The sequence below is a fragment of the Rana temporaria genome, chromosome 7 (assembly GCF_905171775.1).
Source record: "Rana temporaria chromosome 7, aRanTem1.1, whole genome shotgun sequence".
Lineage (NCBI taxonomy): Eukaryota > Metazoa > Chordata > Amphibia > Anura > Ranidae > Rana > Rana temporaria.
The window spans coordinates 165,783,883-165,807,182 of record NC_053495.1 but is presented as its reverse complement, the minus strand read 5'-3'; the positions used below and the strand labels follow the sequence as shown (position 1 = coordinate 165,807,182).

The following is a 23,300-nucleotide window of genomic DNA, read 5'->3' as shown; positions in this document are numbered from 1 at the left end:
CATAGCTCTTCTAGTCTCTACAGTGACCGCTTAATACGTTATTTTTGTGAGTTGAGAAGAAGTTCTTCTCAACTGTCATGACAAACCATAATTTTTAAAATCACAATTCACTGAGGTGGAAAATATGATCTAATCTTGACTTTCTTGCTAAACTCTTTAGGTAATGGAATTGCCCATCCCTACATGACATAGGGGAATTTTACAGCAAAGTTATTAATACCTAACAAAAGTGCAGTTCTCCCAGGTAAGGTCTATTTCAGTCAGCCAAACATTTATTTTGTTCAAATAGGTCGCCAATGAGCTAAATTGGCAATATAACGTTATTCCAATGCAATTTTAGAAGAACATATACTTTGTTAAAAAGTAAGGGCCAGGGGGGCGTGGCCGACCGGAGCTGAAGATGGCAGCCTAATCTCACAGCTCATCAGCCCAGGGAGAGCAACACAGCCACAACGGCCCTCTCAACGACTCCATCCACAGCCATCCGTCCTCCTGACATACCCTGGACCCCGGAGAACATGTCCAGGAAGAGGCTTACTGAATACAAGCCGCAGAAACTGACGGCGTTCTCCTTCAAGCCGGCGGGGAAGGTCAGTGACGACAGTAATGGCGCCGGCCGCGCCGCGCTGCGGGACACGCATGACAATGCCACAGGCATTAATCCGATCAGATCAGGCAGCCAGTCCCCCCCTGTATCCTCCGATCGCCCCCTGGACAGAGACCCCCTCACCAGCAGCCCGGCTAAGGCTAAGATGCGGCTGGATGCGCCGCCGGAGCGGCAGGCCATAGCATTAATTGAGGCCCCGGCTTTTCTGTCCAACCAGGCCTTACACTCCTCAGTGGCCTCTTTCCCCACTTCAGGCCAACCTGTGCTGGACTCTACATTAAAAGACATGCTCCTATCTTTACAATCCTCCCTGATGACTGACCTATCCTCCCTTTTCACTAAGGTTAACTCAGACATCCACTCCCTGGGGGAAAGAATTTCCCACGTAGAAACCAGTATGACTGACTGTACCTCAACAGTAAATGACATGATTGATGTATATGAGGCTGTCAGAGAGGAGCAAACGTGGATGCGCAGTAAACTCGCAGATTTAGAAGACCGATCTCGCAGGAACAACGTGAAACTTAGAGGGGTCCCTGAATCCATACTTCCTGCAGATCTCCCTAAGTACGCCAAGGAACTCATACACCTCGTACTCCCGGACGCACCTCCCCGCGACATAATTATTGATCGGATCCACAGGATCGCAAAACCGTCCCATCTTGCCGCCTCAGTACCCAGGGATGTGTTGATGCGCATACACTTTTTCCATGTTAAGGAACGGCTCATGTTTGGTGTTAAATCTAAGACACCGCTACCAGCTCCGTTTACGGATCTCCAGCTGTTTCCTGACCTCTCAAAGTATACCCTCCAAATGCGGAGGCAATTGAGCCCAGTCACCAAGGGTCTCCAAAATCACAGCATCCAGTACAAGTGGAGATATCCAGCCTCGCTAATCATCACCAAAAACGGAAAATCTCATGTGGTCGCCGACCTCGATAAAGGCATACACCTCCTACGCACCTGGGGCATACTGCCTGAGCCCCCCGCACCGCTCCCGCCTCGCGAAGACCGCAACTCTCCCCGCCGGAACCTGAACCCGCACCCTAACAATGTGGATATGGCATGAAGCAATGATCGACAACGGGCCACTAACTACGACCCCTCTCCCATGGGTCCTGATTGAGCCTTCCCTGAGTTTATTCAGCTCCTGTTGTGTTGGACTGTTCTGCCCCTGACGGAGGTCGTGGTTGAGATCAACCCCACCTCCCTTGAAGCACTGCCTCCGGAAGGTGGTGCCGCTCAGCTTATAGCACTTAGTTCCCTCATCAAGTTATCCTCCTCCCTGAGGGATAGTTCCCTTTAACTTTGCAGTTTCGTTTCCTCTTTTGCTCTGGTGTGCTTCTAATGATTCACGACTCTACTCACATACTACCAAGATATTGTTTTTTTTCCTTTTGTGGTAACATGTTGTTCTATCCGCAGTTCTGACCTCAATTCCGCAGCTGAGTCCTGTCCTTCTCTGGTCTCCTACTGACTGTCCTCCTGTTTCGTTCCACCGCCGAAGAGAGCACCTAACTGTAAGTGTTTATTTCCTGCACACCTGCACTGTCTACCCAGGATGCCACTCAACCTCATTTCGCTGAACGTTAATGGGCTTAATCACCCGGCCAAAAGACACTCATTATGGAAAACCGTGAAGGCTCTTCATGGTGACATTATCTTTGCTCAGGAGACGCACCTCCTCCAAGCGGACGTTCACCTATGCAATAACCCTCACTTTCCACATGTCTACCATGCATCCCACGCTACTAAAACCAGAGGAGTCATGGTAGCGATCCACAACTCCATTGACTTCAGGCCCCTGAACGTAGTACTAGACCCTGAAGGCCGCTATATATTTTTGGTTTGCACCATTGACAAGAAAACGTTCACCCTGGTCAACGTGTATGCCCCAAACACCCACCAGAGGCAATTCCTCCACAAAGTCTTAAGGACACTCACACCAATACAGCAAGGTCACCTGATCATAGGGGGAGACTTTAATCTTGCTCCTGATTCCCTCCTTGACACCACAGCTGCAACCGGACGGCGAGACTCCCCGTTGAAAAAAATTATTTCGTCCCATAACTTGTTTGACATCTGGAGATGTCATCATGGAACTGAGAAGGACTTCACTTTTTTTTCCCCTAGACACAATTCGTACTCGCGAATCGATCTATTTCTAACGGATAAATGGCTCTTACAGCAAGTGTCAGCCTCGGCGATCCACACTGCCACCTGGTCAGACCATGCCCCAATCTCGATTGCCATTGAAATCTCGGCTCGGCCCCAAAACACTTTCCTGTGGAGAGCGAATAATTATATTTTAGAGCACGACGAATATGCCGTAGAGATAGAGAGCCACATCAATGATTTCTTTGTACTCAATAATGGCTCAGTGTCTGACCCTGGGGTACTGTGGAGGGCCCACAAGGCGTATATGAGAGGGGTACTTATGAAAATAGGATCTATGCATAAGAAGAAGAGGACGCAACGCATTGATGACTTAACGTCTCACATAGCATCCTTAGACTCCAAAAACAAGTCGTGCCCCCACCCCTCCCTACTTGACCAAATCATGACCCTGAGAAGAGAGCTCCGAACGCTACTCCTTCACTCCTACGAATATCTCCATAGGAAGGTTAAGGCTACTGTCTATTCCACGTCCAATAAGGCCGGGAAGAGACTTGCAAACCGTTTAAAGAATAGACGTACCAAAACCAATATCTCCCAAATTTTTCACCCTCACTCCAATGAATCCCTGACGAATCCCCAAGATATAGCAAACGCTTTTAGTGACTATTATAGAGACCTGTACAATCTTCAGCAAGACCCCCATACCCCGCAACCAACGCCAGACGACATCAACGGTTTCCTCCAAGCCATTAGACTGCCTACTCTGACCGGTGATCAATTATCGTCCCTCAACGCTCCATTGACAGCCCATGAAATTGCGCTGACTATTAGATCACTTCCCTCTAACAAAGCCCCTGGCCCCGACGGCTTTTCAGGGGAATACTACAAAAGATTTTCTGCCCACCTGACTCCCCACATGACCGAGATGTTCAAAGCTGCTGCCTCCTCTTCTCAATTTGCGCCTGATGTTTTAAATGCCCTTGTAGTAACGATACCGAAACCAGGGAAGGAGCCGAACAAACCTCAAAATTTCCGCCCAATTTCGTTGCTAAATCTGGATTTGAAAATATACGCCAAAACCATAGCGAACAGACTGAAAGCAGTCATGCCCACCCTCATCCATAGAGACCAAGCTGGTTTCACTGTGGGCAGACAGGCATCAGATGCCACTAGAAGATTACTAAACTTGATCCACCATGCGGAAACGACGGGAACGCCTTCTCTGCTCCTCTCCTTGGATGCAGAGAAGGCGTTCGATAGAGTACACTGGGCATATCTCAGGTCTGTGCTCCAACTATTTGGCTTCCAGGGTTTCATTTTCAATGCCATTATGGCTCTATATTCCGCCCCTTCAGCCCAAGTGTTCACAGCAGATATGATCTCCCGCTCATTCCCCATCACTAATGGTACACGCCAAGGATGCCCCCTTTCCCCTCTCATCTTTAACCTACTCATGGAGCCCCTCGCAACACATATCAGAAACAATCCCTCTATCTCCGGTATGCAGATTGGACACACCTCTCATAAACTCAGTCTCTTTGCGGATGACGTAATCTTAATCCTTACTGATCCGGTCTCTTCCCTGGTTGAAGTACAGAAAATACTTAATTGGTTTAGTAATATATCATACTATAAGGTAAATGCAACCAAATCGTTTATACTCGACATTAACCTAGACGCCACGACTAAGAACCTCCTACTGTTACAACATCAGTACACCTGGGCAGACGATGACATATCCTACTTAGGGGTCAAGCTGACCCGCACGACTAAACGTCTCTTCTCAGCCAACTTCCCGCCCCTCCTTGCCAAGATTCGTTCGGACTCCCAACACATCACACAACACGAACTCTCATGGTCGGGTAGGCTGGCAGCCTTTAAAATGCTTTGCCTACCACAGATATTGTACTTTTTCAGAACGCTACCTATACCACTCCCTACGTCCTTTTTCAGGTCCCTACAAACAATTCTCAACCAACATCTCTGGAAAGGTAAAAGACCTCGGTGTGCCCACTCAAAACTGATCAAGCATAAACTAGCCGGGGGCGCGGGATCCATAGACTTCGAGGACTACTACCTCGCGGCCATTCTGGCTCAGCTGCCCGAATGGTTCAGTGCATGTCCAAAATCACCATGGGGACACATAGAACGCCTCTCTCTCGCACGCCCCTCCCTTAAAAACTGGGTCATGAGTATCCCTCTGGGAGCGGCGGTTCCGTTCTCTCTCTCACCCTCCATGAAAGCAACGGCCAGAGCCTGGGACAAGCTGGTCACAAATATTTCCTGTACCACCTCTCCCTCGCCTGACCAAATACCCCTAGAATCCCTTCACTATCTATCGCCGGACCTGCCCTTGACCCACTGGACCCTTAAGGGAATTCGATTCCTGAATCAGATAGTACTTGACACAGCACCTAAACCCTTCTCCCAGCTTCAGAAGGAGTTTGACCTCCCCTCTACTGAACTCTTCACGTATGTGAGACTCTGCCACTGCATTAAGACAATACCTCTGCCCATTTACGCCATTCCTCCACAGACCTGGAAGTTCCTTACGGACCCAGTCACCCGCATTAAGGGAATCTCCCACTTCTACAATCTACTGCACTTGAAGACCCAATTTTCCAAGTCGCCCTCCCACCTTCGTTGGGAGGCCGACTTGGCTTGTACCTTCTCCGTTGACCAATGGTCGAGGGCACTGCAGGCAGTGTACACCTCCACAAAATGTTCAGCACTTTGGGAACTTACCCAAAAAATCTCTCTACGGTGGTATCTGACGCCGGATAGATTGGCATCATACAACCCCCAATCCTCCAATCTATGCTGGAGATGTAGCTCCCTTAAAGGGGACATGCTCCACACATTCTGGGCTTGCCTCTCCATCCACACATATTGGGAAAACACTTTCAATCTCATATCTAACGTCACCAGACACCCGGTGCTCCCATCTCCTGCTCTCGCGTTACTCAACCTGACCATTGAGGACATACCTTCTCCCCTTAGATACGTTACTACACATATTTTACTGTCTGCAAGACTCTGTCTAACAAGACTTTGGAAATCAGAGAAGGCCCCGACGATAGACCAAGTAATTGACCTTGTGGACCTTCACTTTAGCTACGAAACCTTGACAGCGGCCAGCGCTGGCCAAACCACGAAGTGCCGTCTGGCCTGGGGTCCCTGGGTAACCTGCTCTAGAACTGCGATGACAGCCAAACGTAATGTGACCTAGATGTTGATATCCAGACCCTTCTTGACTGAACAATGTGACCACCGTCTATATGTAATGTATGTGAACCTTTGAGGCGCTGTTACACACCTTGAGGGGGCTATCCCCCTCCAATTGTATTCGACGACGGTCCCCCCCCCCCTCCCGGACCACAAATAGAGCCCATTTGGGGTGGCCGGGAGATGGCGGAGACCACAGTGCGTGTATGTTTAAATATGATGTTTACCTTTAATTTGTCTATGACACTCTGTTTCCCTCTCTAAGGGATGTCAATCCGTAACGTCGTTGCGCGACGTACAATGTTCATATTGTACTTGTACCCATGTTAAAACCAATAAAAACGATTGAAACAAAAAAGTAAGGGCCAGATTCACAAAAGAGATACGACGGCGTATCTCCTGATACGCCGTTGTATCCCTGTTTCTAACTATGCGACTGATTTATAGAATCAGTTACGCATAGATAGGCAGAAGATCCGACAGGTGTAATGGACTTACACTGTCGGATCTTAGGATGCAGTACCACAGCCGCCGCTGGGGGGAGTTTGCCTCGTAAACCAGCGTCGGGTATGCAAATTAGGAGTTACGGCGATCCACGAAGATTTTTCCCATCGTCGCGAGTGTTAGATTTCTGTCGCAAAGATAGGGCACCTTTAACATGGTGTAAAAGTACTCCACCATGTTAAAGTATGCCTGTCTTTCCCGTGTCGCTTTAGAATTTTTTTTAAATCTTTTATTTTTCCCGGCGTAAATCTTTTTTCACGTCGCGATTCACAAAACGTCGGCGCGTCGTAATTTCGCGCAAAGCACGTCGGGAAATTTGCGATGGGAGCATGAGCAGTACGTCCGGCGCGGGAGCGCGCCTAATTTAAATGGTACCCGCCCCATTTGAATTGGACCGCCTTGCGCCGGACCTGTTTACGATACACCGCCGCAAATTTCCAGGTAAGTGCTTTGTGGAACGTGCACTAAATTGGAAAAATTGCGGCGGTGTAACGTAAACCGGTTACGTAAACTTGCGCCCGCTGTACGCGAATCTGGCCCTAAGATCCCCACCTTCAACAGTATATACACGTTAATAAATAAAATTAAAGTTTTTTTTTGCTTTGCTTTTTAGGAATAGAGGGGTAGATCCACAGAGCCAGTACGCCCGTGTATCTACTGATACGCCGGCGTACTTTCAAATTTCTCGCGTCGTATCGTTGTTTTGAATCCTCAAAACAAGATACGACGGCTTCTGGGTTAGATCCGACAGTTGTACGTCTTCGTATGCCTTCGGATCTTAGATGCAATACTTTGGCGCCCGCTGGGTGGAGTTCGCGTCGTTTTCCGCGTCGGGTATGCAAATTAGCGATTTACGACAATCCACGAACGTACGCGCGGCCGTCGCATTTTCTAACGTCGTCTGTAGTAGGCTTTTTCCGGCATATAGTTAAAGCTGGTATTTTGCAGCGTATAGATAGACTTGCCATGTTAAGTATGGCCGTCGTTCCCGCGTCGAAATTTGAATTTTTTTTTTTGCGTAAGTCGTCCGTGAATAGGTATGGACATAACTCACGTATAAGTTCAAAAAATTACGTCATTGCGACGTCATTTCGCGCAAATCACGGCGGGAAATTTCTGGATGACGCATGCGCAGTTCATTCAAATGAAACCCGCCCCCTGATCGCCGATTTGAATTCCGCCACCAGAAATACACTACGCCGCCGTAACTTACGGCGCAAAATCGTTGAGGATTCGAAATTCCGCCAGGTACGGCGGCGTAGCGTATCTCTGATACGCTGCGCGGATCCAATTTTCTCTGGATCTGGCCCATTGACTTGTATAGGAATGCTCCTGAATTACACATGTCATTCAGCTTTGAACAGGATAATATCCTCACCTGATCCTGATGTAAACCTGACCTGATCCTGATGTAAACCTAACCTGATCCTGAAACGCTGAACAACTACTGGGTTCACGCTGCTGCGGTTCAGACACTGCATGTAATTCCTGTGCGAAATTACATGCAATCTCTCTGGGGTATGATTTGAACCATGCATTTGTATGGCTCTAATCGCACCACATTCGCACCAAACTGGTGCAAGACCATTTTTTGTCCGCACCAGAATTAAATTGAATGGGTGTTCACACCCATGCGATTCGATTCTGCAAATCGTGCTGCATTTTGCAAACCGGTTGCGTGGTATTGTTAACTTAACCACTTGCTTACAGGGCACTTAAACCCCCTTCCTGCCCAGGCCAATTTTCAGCTTTCAGTGTTGTCACTTTTCAAAAATGACAGTTGCGTAGTCTTGCTACACTGTACCCATATGATTATTATTTTATGATTTTTTTTCACACAAATCAAGCTTTCCTTTGGTGCTATTTAATCACTACTGGGGGTTTTATTTTTTGCTAAGCAAACAAAAAAAGACCAAAATTAAAAAAAATATATTTTTTATATAGGTTGGATTAACATTTTGCAAATGGGGAATTTTCCTCCTTCATTGATGTGTGCTGATGAGGCTACACTGATAAGTACTAATAGAGCGGCATTAATAGGCACTGATAAGGCGGCACTGATGAGCACTGATGAGGCGACACTGGTAGGCACTGATGAGGCTGCACTGATAGGTGGCACTGATGGGCAATGATAGGCAGCACTAAAGGGCACTGATAGGTGGCACTGATAGGCACCTATAGGCACCGATTGGCAGCACTGATAGGCAATGATAGGTGGCACTGGTGGACACCAGTGGCGTATCCAAGGTATGGCAGCCATGGCAAGTGCCATGGGCGCGATGGGGGGGGGGTGGCAGCCAAAAAAAAACTCTCCCTGCATTGAAAAAATCCCCTCCCATTCTTCTGCGGCCGCCTATTGCACTATATCCCCGGTGCCAATGGCGGCATGGCAATTCACTTGCAAGTACCTTGGCTGGCTGGCAGTATAATGTAGGAGAGTGACAGGCGTGGACGCCCACATGCTTGTCTATCAGTGTGACCAGAATTGAAAATCAGTCAGCAGGAGTAAGCGAGCTGTGCAGGTGGAATGGAGGAGCCATTGTAGTGGTCTGAGTTTTTTCCTGACGATCCAAATTGTTGGAGACAGCATGACAGTCCAGCCCAGGCATCCACAGCACAAACAGACCAGCCCAGCCAGGCATCCACAGCACAAACGGACCAGCCCAGGCAGGGCAGGCACACCTTAAGGTAATAAATAGAGGAGGTGCTGGAGGCAGGAGGGATGGATCATGGAGGAAGGAGGGATGGTGTGATGGTGACAGGAGGGATGGATCATGAAGGCCAGAGAGATGGTGTGTTTGTGACAGGAGGGATGGCTCATGGAGGAAGGATGAATGGTGGGATGGTGACAGAAGGGATGGATCAGGGAGGAAGGAAGGATGGTGTGATGGAGGATCAAAGAAAGGCAAGGCACTTGGCGGCTCTGAGGCAGTCGCACTCCCCCACAACAAAGAAGGTCAGGACACTACACTACTGTGGGAGGGGGGGGTGAATTGGGCAAAGGAGGATATACTACTACACTACTGTGGGGGGTGAATGTTTTGACAGGGGCACATTTTCGGTGCTTGCCATAAGCGCCATTTCCACTAGATACGCCTCTGGTAGACACTGGTAGGTTCCATAGTTATTCAGGTTGAAAAAAAGACACAAGTCCATCTAGTTCAACCCCCAAAAAATTGTAATAATAACACAATCCCATATACATAATCCTTCACCCACAGTTAATCCAGAGGAAGGCAAGAAACCCCAGCAAAGCATGATCCAATTTGCTACAACAGGGGGAAAAAAATCCTTCCTGATCGGAGGCAATCGGATTTTCTCTGGATTACCTTTACCTATAAATGTTAGTACTCAGTTATATTCTGTAGATTTAGAAAATAATCCAGGCCCTTTTTAAAGCAATTTACTGAACTTGCCAGAACCACCTCTGGAAGGAATCTATTCCACAATTTCACAGCTCTTACTGTGAAGAAACCTTTCCGTATTTGGAGATGAAATCTTTTTTCCTCTAGACATAAAGAGTGTCCCCTTGTCCTCTATTATGACCTTAAAGTGAATAACTCAACACTAAGTTCACTATATGGACTCCTTATGTATTTATACATGTTGATCATATCAGGTGGCACTGGTGGGCACTGCTTAGCAGTGCTGATATGCAACGGTAGGTGGCACTGGTGGGCACTGTGCGGGGACGATGTCCTGTTTACTCCAGACAGTAATCTGCCTTTTTTCTCCTCACTCGACTTTGTTTACATCACATGACCAGATGTCATTGGCTGACAGCTGATCACGTGGTAAGGGGCTGGGACCGGCCCCTTTCTCCGTTCTGTAAGCACATAAGTCTCATTGTGACTTGCTAATCACAGAGCGAGCTGCACGCGCCCCTCGAGGGGCACGCAGGCTGCTCATGCACTGGAGGACATACATTGATGCCCTACCGGCAATATAGGCTTGCGCTGTAGCCGTCTTTTGGAGACAAGAGTTTAACATACACCCGGTTCGCATACATAGGATGCAATTTAGATGTAGTGCCGAATCTGTATCAAATTTGCTGCAAAATTGCACCCCATTAAGTGTGAACCTAGGCTTAGCTGTGAAAAAAGAGCTTTAATTTGCACCGCACATGTGAACCCAGCCTCAGAATTCTGATGGTGATCTCATTTAAGAAGTTTTAACCACTTCCCGACGGCCTATATACGGCCGCAGGGTGGCTCTACTTCTTTAGGACGCCGTCTTTTTACGGCCGCCCCTTTCCTCGTTCCCCATGCGCGCTCCAGAGCGCGCAGCGGGGAACTTCTGTGCTGGCCGTGTCCCTTGGACACAACCAATCACAGATCGCCGTGAACGGCCAATCGGAGTGGCCATTTGGTAGACGATCTGTGCAGCCAATGAGAGATGTAAACATATCAGATCATTTCTCATTGCCGGCTCTCACAATGACAGCGTGCTGTCAGGGAGAGAGGAGACCGATCTGTGTCTCTTGTACATAGGGACACAGATCGGTCACCTCCCCCAGTCACCCCCCTTCCCCCACAGTTAGAACACTATATAGGGTACACATTTAACCCCTTCCTCACCCCCTAGTGTTAACCCCTTCAATGCCAGTCACATTTATACAGTAATTAGTGCATATTTATAGCACTGATCGCAGTATAAATATGAATGGTGCCAAAAATGTGTCAAAAGTGTCCGATGTGTCCGCCATAATGTCGCAGTCCCAATAAAAATCGCAGATCGCCGCCATTACTAGTAAAAAAAAAAAAAAAAAAAAAAATTATTCTGCCCCCTATTTTGTAGGCGCTATAACTTTTGCGCAATCCAGTCGCTTATTGGTTTTTTTTTTTTTTTTACCAAAAATATGTAGAAGAATACGTATCGGCCTAGACTGAGATTTTTATTTTTTTTAATTGGGCTATTTATTATAGCAACAAGTAAAAAATATTGTATTTTGTTTCAAAATTGTCGTTCTTTTTTGTTTATAGCGCAAAAAATAAAAACCGCAGAGGTGATCAAATACCACCAAAAGAAAGCTCTACTTGTGGGGAAAAAAGGACGTCAATTTTGTTTGGGAGCCATGTCGCACGACCGCGCAATTGTCAGTTAAAGCGACGCAGTGCCGGAAGCTGAAATTTCACCTGGGCAGGAGGGGGTTATGTGTGCCCAGTAAGCAAGTGGTTAAGAAAACATAAAAATCACCATGTATTTCACCCTGATAGCTACTTTACAAACCTAAAATATTGTTTTGATAAGGTAAGATTGGTGTTCCCAAACGTTATGAAGCATACACGGTATCTTTTTTGGGGGTATATAAAGAAGCCCTGTAGTGGGGGATATTTTTTATTCAGTCTGGAAAACCTCTTTAAGTCCTCCTGTACGTGATTTATGCAAACAAATGCAATCAAATCTGTCCCAGGTCCCGAAGTTACATTTGTGCATCAATCTCATTTTTCACTGCTGACATTTTTTTTTTTAGATGCATTTTAGATGTTTTCCCTTTGAACATCTACTACCTATTAATTTATTTACAAACCAGAGCACTTTGTAATGAAATATGTAGAAGCTGGTGGGTGGTTTAGCTTCATCTGTAGTACAAAATTTAAACTTCTGCTCAGTATGCCATACCATAAACCTGGACCCACTCAGAGCACAATCGTGGAATCACAAACAGGATGTAGAATACGGATTTTAATGTATTCTGCTGCATAAGTGTACAAGAAAGAATTACAGTTATGTCCCCAGATATCGTATTGACCTTCTATCTCCAGGAGAAGTGTGTGTAATACAATGTTTTGTGCATTAATTATATATAGATCAGGGAAAAAAATATGTGCACACTGAAAACAGGAACACACGATGGTCTAAAACAGTGATCCTCAAAATACGGCCCTCCAGCTGTTGCGGAACTACACATCCCATGAGGCATTGTAAAACTCTGACATTCACAGACAGGACTAAGCATGATGGGAATTGTAGTTCCTGAACAACTGGAGGGCCATAGTTTGAAGACCCTTGGCCCGGATTCACAAAGCACTTACGCCGACGTATCTCGAGATACGCCGCGTAAGTGTAACTATGCGCCGTCATATCTGTGCGCCGTGCCCACAAAACTAGATACGCCTGAGAATAGGCTTCCTACGACCGACGTATCTTGCCTACGCCGTCGTATCGTGGGCGCATATTTACGCTGGGCGCATTTTCCGCTCCCATTGATTTTCTATGCACATATGCGAATGAGGGAGATACGCTGATTCACGAACGTAGTTGCGCCCGGCGCATAATATACGCGGTTTGCTTAAGTAGTACGTTAGGCATAAAGTTATTCCCCATATAGGAGGCACAACTCATGCAAAGGTATGGACCAGGGAACACAAGCCGTCGTATCTTTTGTCGTTTACGTTGTACGTGAATATGACTAGGCGTAGGTCACGCTCACGTCGTAGTCAGTGATTCGACGTATCTTAGGCAGTTGTTTTGACGTGATTCTGAGCATGCACACTGGGATGCGGCCACGGGACGGCTCCGTTCATTTTAAGTACTTCTATGGCGCTTGGCCCATTATTTGCATGGGGTCACGCCTCATTAGCATGGCTCATGTCCACTTCCACCTAAGCTGGCTTACGCCGAGGAAACCCAGCGTATCTTTAAGAACGTGTGGGAGCGAGTGCTTTGTGAATCCAGTGCTTGCCTCTGTGCGATGCGTCGGCGTAGCGTATATTAGATACGCTACTGCGGCATAAATATGCGCCGATGTATGTGAATCCGGGCCATGATCTAAAAGTTATACAGTAATTAGAAGCTGTAAGTATTGTTTCCATATAATGTATGTATGTGTGTGTCTGTATTGTATATGTGTGTATGCTATATAGAGCGTAAATACACACTCTGTACTTCATCAGGGTCACCATATGATGACAGAGGTCTCAGAAAAGATGTCAGATGATTGTGGAGTGACACAATCATCATGACATCAATAATGTTAAGAACAAAACTTTTACCTTGTGACTTTACATCATCCACCTCCGGACAGGGCATTCGGACAGTGACGTGACTTGGTTCTGATCGTCTTCCAGTATTATCGACTCCCCATAGAGTGAACCTGAGCAGGAATTGCAACAACAATCTGTTATGTTGACTCTGACACAAAGCAATCCGGGAAATTTATTATATCATAAAACAAGATGGGTTAAGGGGGGACTTTAAAGCTACCAATGATGGAAGCTATAAATTATATTACCAACTGCATTTTAAATTGAGTAGGCCTGAGGCAGGGTACAAAGCTTATCATACCTTGGCCAAAGTAAGACTTCAACTTAAATAGATATTACCAAAGATGATTAAATGGTAGCAGTATGAAAAGATTAATTTACCAAACTGGGGTTATTAACAAGCCCTTAAGTCCCAAGGCAACAGTATGTCACCCGTTAAATAATACAGGGACTATTAATAGCAAAATCTATTAACCTTTTTTTCCCACAATGCTCCAAAATAATTCACTTCACTGATTTCCTTTGCTAATGTTAAAGATGGGCAATTTAAATGAAAATAGAATTTGAAGCATTTGAACCGGCAGAGTTTGACTTCATTATTGGCCTGATTATAAAGAGAGAGGACAGGTGGCAGCAGGAGAGAATGGAGCTCACGTGTAGGAAGTGTCGGACTCCAGGCAGCGGACCACGATCGATATCAATGAAGAATGTTTGTCGGGTACTTGGGCCGGCATCACACATGGAGATTTGGCTCCTGAGATGATGTCTTCGACAAAACTCAGCACGTTTTCTGAAGAGGAGGAAAATTATAACATTTTCTAGTTTATATGCATTTATCTAATCCCTCTTAAAACTTAACACATAAGGACCGAGCTGCTTTCTGGGATTTGGTGTTTACAAGTTAAAAACATGTTTTTTGCTTTACATTGAGTCCCCTTAAAATCCATAGTTAAAAAAAGGATCAGTTAGTATGAGGATTAGCGTTACAGGAAGGTTCAGCATAGGGCTTAAAGGGGTTGTAAAGGTACATTTTTTTCCTAAATAGCTTCCTTTACCTTAGTGCAGTCCTCCTTCACTTACCTCATCCTTCCATTTTGCTTTTAAATGTCTTTATTTTTTCTGAAAAATCCTCACTTCCTGTTCTTCTGTCTGTAACTACACACAGTAATGCGAGGCTTTCTCCCTGGTGTGGAGTGTGGTGCTCGCCCCCTCCCTTGGACTTCGGGAGAGTCAGGACGCCCACTAACACACAGCTCTTTTCTCTATCTGCACCGTAGAGAGCGTCCTGACTCTCATGTAGTCCAATTTCTCAGAAGAAATAAGGACATTTAAAAGCAAAATTGAAGGATGAGGTAAGTGAAGGAGGACTGCATTAAGGTAAAGGAAGCTATTTAGGGAAAATAAATTGTACCTTTACAACTCCTTTAAGGTAGGAGAGTAGGTAAGTGTGATGGCTAGGGTTATGGGGCGAGGGGTTGGTGTGAGTGTTTGGGAGGTCTTATGATAGAGCAGAACATCTGTACCAATAACTACCAATACTAAACTATTGTCTTTGGAAGTTAATATATAGAACAAATAGACCTTATGCAGAGTTGTGTCAGTTATTGTAACCATGTTTGCTATTTTATCTAGCACACATTTTCATATGAAAATATTTAAATCATGTACTTAAATATTGTATAGATGTGTTATAGACATTTTGTTGCATGCACATGGTTGTACTAGTGCTACTTTCTCATTATCAGTATTTTTTTTTTCATAAAATGTTTACTGTCCCCTAGACAGATAGGTTAATTTTCTGCTCTGCTCACAAAACCTAATTAATGTCAGAAGATAGCAGCACAGAAGAAGAATATAACATGAACATTCATACAATGATTTTTGTGAATGGATTTTACATGCATATACAGAATAATTTCTAATATAAGGATAAGAATAAAGCATGTACGTGTATATATATATATATATATATATATATATATATATATATATATATATATATATATATATATATATATATATATATATATACCTGACCCATGCAAAACCTTGTGAGAATTGAAAATAATTTTTTAGTTGAACAGTTTGACAGACACCACCGCAGTTCCAAACCCCCCACATATGTTATCTTTTAGTTAATTGACAGTTAAGGATTTTATTCCCAGCAGGACCACACAAGATGCAACATTCCAGGAATGCTGACTTGCATACAGATATTGTCCTAGTTAATGTGTGAATGTGAACTTTAACAAGGAACTTCTCTTATTTTTTCCATTTTAGGCTTCTCAATATGCCATTGGAAGTGTTGTTATATCTGTTCAATAAAATACCCATTATTCCTGCCAGAAATCTTGTGAGATGTTAACGTTTTACTAAACCCAGGACCCTGCATTCACTATATTTGGTCTCCCACAGTACACAGAAAATGGAAATATTTTTTGTGAATATATACTGCTAAATGCATTTTCTCATCAGCAGTATATAGCAGTCTTGTGACTTTGATAAGTGTCTGGCTGAGCACTAGTTAAAGCTTGTGGGAGGAGTTTTCAATCTCCTCTGATTGTCCTATAACAGGAGTGACCAACCAGTGGCCGGGGGGGGGGGGGCACATGTGGCCTGCGGAGCCCTCTGATGTGTCCCACGACTGCTCTGGGATGGCTGGTTGGCAAGTCTAGATTGCAGGTTTGCTGACCTGCCATCTGAGAGCATCAGTGTTGTGATTGAAGCCAGCGGTAGAGGAAGCAATCGGCTTTTCAGAAAGTACACCACACCTGCAGGATATAATAGCCATCTACGGCAAAGTGCAACTAACCGGCAGAAAAAGCACAGGTACACTGCGCCGCAATAGATCGCAGACCATCAGTGTAAAAGAAGCCTTATGCCCATTTCACATGATCGGTCCGACCCAATCGAACCCTCAATTCACCTCTATGGAGTGGCAGATGTAAACAGACTTTTGTCCGTTTACACGTGCCTACCTCCAATACGATCTGCTAAAAAAACAGAAGTGGATCTGCCCCTTCTATCTGATTGGATCGGAGGGCCCATAGAGTAGATTGGGCTGTGTCTGTATCTGTTTTGTATATGTAGACTGGACACAGACCTTTCATCTGCCCACTTCGCCTATTGTGGCCTGCGACTAGTTACTAAGTCGCTTAAGTGGCCCTCTGCCTTCAAAAGGTTGGGCACCCCTGTCCTATAAGGATGCAGGACCCCTGACCCTCTGTCTGGACAGTGCTGATTGGCCCTGTTCTGATCACATGCACTCTCCCAATAAAAATGAAAAACTCTCTAGCAGTGGTGTGAGCAGACTATTGCATTAGGGTGTGCACCCCAAAGCTCAAACAAACATGTGTGCGTCTATATACTGTATATACAGCGTCAGCTGAACTGGACAGTGATTGAATGGAAAATGCTCTGTACTAAGTTGCTTCCTGTTCATTTACAAATTGAAGCCTAGTAAACAGTTTACTAGGCTTCAATCATAAACAAAACAAAATGCATCTACCACATCTATGGGCTAGTAAGCCACAATATAATATATTTTTGTGTGTAAGGCTCCCAATTGTCTGAAGAAAAGTGAAGAACAAGGACTGTACTATTCTATAGGGGATTACCTGTTTCCATTTTGGAATGGTCTAGTTTGTCAGCATTTTTCTCCTGACTGATGATGTAGTCTACTATTCTTGCTCCGATTGGAGATTCTAAATGCTGCCACTCCAGCACGAGGAGGGTACTGCTCGGTTCCTGCAGCATAGACAGATGTAACCTGAGAGGAAGAGAAGGAGACACTTAAAGCCTGGCTAAATTAACAAAAAGCAATGATTCACTGCTAGGAAAAGATGACATTGACCAAATCTGACAAGCAGCACTGTAATGTAGTATGTTCAACAAAATATGTACACTCAGTCTCAATGGCTGGAGGCTAAATCACCAGATTACAAGGGGATATCAAGCTGGTTGTGTGACCCAGGAGACAGTCAGAGTTTGTGGAACAAGCTAAGAACTGGAACAATGGATTATGGGAAAGTCAGCAGAGGTAGCCATAATATATCATATAGTAAATTTTTTATTTCATTGATGGGTTTTAGTTCTTTTTTAAGAACTAAAACTAGTGAAATGACCACTTTCATAGGCAAGTAATATCATAGATACATCATAGGTAACCCTTGCAAAATATTCAATACAATGTAATATTCTAAAAAACATCATATATACCATATATACTCGAGTACAAGACAAGTTTTTCAGCCCTTTTTTTTAGGCTGAAAATGCCCCCCTCGGCTTATACTCGAGTCTATACTCCTGACTGTGTACCTGATTATGGTGCAGAGTCAGATGGCGGGCGCCCATTGTTGAAAAGTCGCGCCTCCTCCTCATTCTGTTCTGTTCCGCCTATCACGGACGTCCTCTTGTCCAAGGATGAAAGGACATCTGTGATAGGCGGAACACTGAATACAGTGTCTGCTGGGAAACTGAGTGTTCCGCCTATCACGGAACAAAAGGAGGAGGAGGCACGACTTTTTAACAATGGACACCCACTGTCTGACTCTGCATGACACCATAATCAGGTATACAGTCAAGAGTATAGAATCAGGTATGGCGATTGGCAAGCCTGCAATGGGCACAGTGAGGTGAGGTTGCAATGGGCACAGTGAGGTTGCAATGGGCACAGTGAGGCTGCAATGGGCACAGTGAGGTTGCAATGGGCACAGTGAGGTTGAAATGGGCACAGTGAAGCTGCAAATGTGCATTGTTGACCCTTGTTTCCACTTACAGTAGCTGCTGCATTCTCATCCTAGGCTTATACTAGAGTCAATAGGTTTTCCCAGTTTTTTGTGGTAAAATTAGGTGCCTCTGCTTATATTGGGTCGGATTATACTCAAGTAATATATATATAAGAAAAATATACACATGTAACAATTAGAGGATTTTTAGATTGGTCCTCTTCTCATTAAAGTCCCAATATGCTAGCTAAGTGCTTATAAAACGATCAATGCTTCTCCCGTGAGATGTTAAAACACAACGTAATTTCACCACTTCAGTGATATTCCTGTCACCGTTAAGAATGGCCACTCACCAGATCTCATTTAATAAATACCTTTGGTTCATTCCCAGGATAACCACTCCTTTTATACATATTTCCACCAACTGCCAGGTGTGGTTATCCTGGGAATGAACCAAAGGCATTTATTACATGAGATCTGGTGAGTGGCCATTCTTAACGGTGACGGGAATATCACTGAAGTGGTGAAATTACGTTGTGTTTTAACATCTCACGGGAGAAGCATTGATCGTTTTATAAGCACTTGGCTAGCATATTGGGACTTTAATGAGAAGAGGACCAATCTAAAAATCCTCTAATTGTCACATGTGTATATTTTTCTTATATATATATATTTCAAATTTCTTTTTGGTTATCACAATGGTTGTTTGTTTCTATGGTAGTGATTCTTTGAATCTGATATAGGGGAATCTATGCTTCATAAGAGCACTATTTAATACGTGTACAGCACATATATATATGTTTTTTACATTTTTTCCTGAGAAGAATAGATGTATATAAGCATTTTTGGCACACATTTGTACACATCTATACATATCTGGTGTATTGTCAACGCAGATGATATGTATTGGGTTTAGAAATTAAAAATATTGCCCAGAAGGAGGTGGCGATAGACAAACCACCAGGGGAGCGCAATTCACATATCACATTCATTTTTTAAGGACAAGACACAATTGGGTGTCTTGCCCCCTTTCTTTCTGATTGCAGCACACCCACTATTATAAAATAATTTTGGTTTCCACTTGCACCAGCAACACTCGTATCTCAGAAAAGGCAATTGCTTTATGCCAACAGAGAGGAGGCCTGATCCCAGATTGTAATTAATAGAGCTTATACAGTGAGGCTGTAACATATGTCAGCCCCCTGTTTTTTCTAGAAAAGAGGGAACCCCATTTTTCAACATGTTATTTAATGTAATATACTTGGACAAAAATTAAAAAATATTCAGAATAATGGTCAACCTAAATCTATTAAGTGCTTTTAAAACGTAATCAATACTTACGATTTAATGAGTCATAACAGAACCATGCTATTCCCTTCAACAGTTCTATATTCCCTCACAAGGTGCAGTTGGCTAAAAATGGATACTCTTGTATTACAAAGCCAGTGAGTATTCACAAAAGTTCTATTTGTTCTTGGCCCAACATGTTCCAGGTCTCCAGACTATCTCTAGACCTGGATTTCAGTTAGTTTATGTACACCAAGGGGTACTTCTTCTAATGAGTTTGGCTTCTTATTGCAAATCTATTATTTGAAAATCATTCATTAAACATTAGTAAGCTTTTTGTTTTTTTTGCAAACATAAAAGTTGAAATAAAAAAATGCACATAATGAAAATGTACTGGTAATAAATGTTCCCAGAGCAAAGGTTTTAGTTTAAAAGGACACTATTGAAATACTGTACTGTAAAAATTTATCAAAACGATAATAACTCAATTGATTTCCATATTCACCTGAAAATTGCTAACCAAGGTAATTTGAATTATGTCGGTCTGTGAAAAAGTTAAAATGGTAGCTGCTATGTCGTCAACCACTGACAAGTGCCACCGTGTAAATAACATCTCCTGGGGGGTTGAAAGGGGTGTGAATTTTATGAGACTGCTAGAACAGAGAACATATCTGGCAGTAGACTGCCCATCAAGGGTCACAGCTGTAGTAGGGTTTTTCTTGGGTGGATGAAGGCCACTCAAGAATCAAATTTAATCTAAATCAGGCCCATTATAGATACAAGGGACAATGTCCTTGCAGTCAAAGACCTCAAGAGGTTTGCTGGTGAATGGTAGGGCAACACATAGCAGCAGCACAATCATCCAACTACCATATAGGGCCAGATTCACGTAGATCAGCGGATCTATAGATCCGCTCGATCTACGTGATTTAAGATCCACTCCCGCAAGTTTGAGAGGCAAGTGGCTAATTCACAAACCACTTACCTCCAAACTTGCGGCGGCGGATCCTAAATCCCCCGGTGGAATTCAAATTCCGCGGCTAGGGGGAGTGTACTATTTAAATCAGGCGCGTTCCCGCGCCGATTTAAATGCGCATGCGCCGTCCGGGGAATTTCGCGGCGTGCATTGCTCCCACTGACGTCACTAGGACGTCAGTGGTTTCGACGTGAGAGTGACTTGCGACGCGCATGTTTGTGAATCGGCGTACGCAAACGACGTTAGAAAATTCAAATTTGACGCGGGAACGCCGGCTATACTTAACATTGGCTGCGCCTGATAAAAGCAGGGGTAAGTATACGACGGGAAAGCCGCTACGGAAACGTCGTAAGAAGACTGCGTCGGGTCCGCGTAAGTTCGTGAATTTGCGTATCTCGCTGATTTACATATTATTCAAGGTAAATGAGCGGGAACGCCCCCGGCGCCATTTTTAAATCGAAAATAAGATCCGACAGTGTAACACATTGTAACACAGGCGCATAGATAGGACCAGTGTAAGTCAGAGATACGATGGTGTATCTGTAGATACACCGTCGTATCTCTTTGTGAATCTGGACCATAGTATGCAAAGCACAGCTACTAAAGAACAAGGTATGAGGGTTTCTAAGAAATTGTGCTGCTCAACTACAGATCACACATTCCAAAACAATTTGATTCTATTAATGCTAAGGGCCACTTATCTTTAGTACAGAGGAGATAAGATATGAAGTAATTGGCAACCATACCACTCCAGACTAAATTACTTGCAACACTGTTAGGTTTATGGCCTATTACCTCTTTTTGCCTTAGAAAATACAAATTCCATATATTCACAATAACTAAAGCCACATGTCAATGTTGCACGTATTGTTGCCCTAATTGGATATTGAAATATCTGAAATTCATGTGACACAGCAGTGGAGATTACTTGTTGTCAGACAGCTACATGCAGTTCGATAAAAAACATTCTGATACACTAATGGACTAATTCATGAAAAACATGCAGATGTTGTTACAGCAGTCAGACAGTATCCATGGTTTATTTTTCCATTACAACTAACTGGTAGTCTTTTCTTATACCTGCATTTCCTAAATATTCAGCTACTTTGTTATAGGGCATTTTCACCCAATGCTAAGATACGTAGTAATAATAATAGATAATTTATCAGGACAAATTGCAAAAAAAATGCAAAATAAATAAATAAATACTTAGGGAGGGAGTCAATGCATGCAGATTTGCTGAGGTATAACAGATAACGTCTGACCCTTAGTTGGGTCTTCAACACCTTTGGATCTTCAGAACCCTGAATAACTGGCTTCCTCTAGACCACTGCATTGCATCAGCCTTGTGTTCCTTTCTACAATCGGATATGAACTATGTGTATTGTCCTTAATAGTTATATCCAAGTACTGCCGCTCAGATACCATAGTATTGAATTAAGGGATTATACTAAACTGTTCCTTTGCAGGACCAGCTGTCCAAACACAATATAAAGCCCTGGAGCACGTAGACTCATATGGTTTTGCTCACAACTGTGTCTCCTCCTCTGCAGAGCAGAGGAGGAGACACAATAGACCAATACCTTAGCATACCTGCTAAGGTATTGGTCCGGCTGCTCAGCAGAAACTTCAGCGCCTGCCTCTTTCTTCCAGCAGCGCACCAAAACGTATCTGGAGTCAGCCTTAACCCCTTCAGCACTGATGTAAAGTGAAAAAAGACCAGGCTGACACTCTCCCAAGAGCAAAAAGACAATTTGGTTCTTCCCCACATGGTTTAAAAGAACAATAGCACAGTCTCTGAGGTACACATACATTACTTGCCACTCTCCCATGGAGCCAAATGGAATTTCTGTGTAACTGCAGTTTGTTGCTAGGGGTGACCACAGCAAAAATAACGTCAAGCCCCACGTTGGGTGCCAAATGTAGTGCCTACCCCACATTTCCAGGGGCCTGGTGGTGACCCCCAGAGGCAGGGAGAGCTGACATAACTCTTCAGGGTGCAGGTTAGTAGGCATGGTGGGTGATGAACAAGATAGAAAATGGGCCCCAGTCACTTTTTATACTTAAACAAGGAGAAGTTTATTTCTCACAAACAGGAAAAATGTGGGAGAGAGGGGATTGTCTTAGTCAAAAATAGTAACGATCAGCAGTCAGGCAGACTCCTTTGACAAAAAGATGAGGTAAGGCTGACAGAAGTACAGGAAAAGAGCCTTTAAGCTGAACCAGCACATCTGTACTTTGTATAATAGGCTGTCTCCTATAGTAACTGAACTGAACTCACGAAAGGTGCAGGAACTTCATTGATGATTCCATCTTGACGCTTTCCCAGGCTCTACATGGATTCCGGTCCATGCAAGAGTCCCCTCTGGTACTTTATCTCAGGCTTCAGGGATGCAGCCAAGAGCTGTTCCAGACACATCCACCCAGGCCGTAGCCCAGGTGGGAAGAACCCTGATGACCTGACTCCTTCCAAATAAATACCTCCTCCCAGCATTCATAGCAGTGAATCTGATTGGCTGAGAAATGTATTTTTACTTATGACCTGAACTCACAGTAGCTCATCATATTAATGTCAAAGGCAACAGCGCTATCTACTGACAAAAAGCAGAAGCCCCAACTAAAAAGGATTAGAAAAAAAAAACAATTTGATGCTACAAATTAACCAGGCTGGATACCACCCAGCACAACTAAATTTACATGTAGCCTTACTTTGGGACAAGGGTGCTACACCCGAATTTCCTAAATATTCAGCTACTCTGATATAGGGCCCATTTTCCCCATGCTAAGATAACTAGTATTAATAATAGCTAATTGATCAGGATAAATCGCTACGTTTCTGCAAAAAGCAAAAAAAAATAAAACTTTTCACG

General features: G+C 44.2%; 1 protein-coding gene across 1 annotated transcript in view; it reads right to left on the bottom strand.

Annotated features, from left to right (window-relative positions):
• The window catches only part of ASTN1 (astrotactin 1), a 796,876-nt gene that overhangs the window by 8,206 nt on the left and 765,370 nt on the right, over positions 1 to 23,300 (bottom strand). The window contains exons 19-21 of the mRNA XM_040360365.1: positions 17,058 to 17,209; positions 14,095 to 14,230; positions 13,450 to 13,550 (exon numbers count right to left, since the gene is read on the bottom strand). Of these exons, the coding sequence (XP_040216299.1) occupies positions 13,450 to 13,550; positions 14,095 to 14,230; positions 17,058 to 17,209 (389 nt within the window). The remainder of the gene's footprint in view (positions 1 to 13,449; positions 13,551 to 14,094; positions 14,231 to 17,057; positions 17,210 to 23,300) is intronic.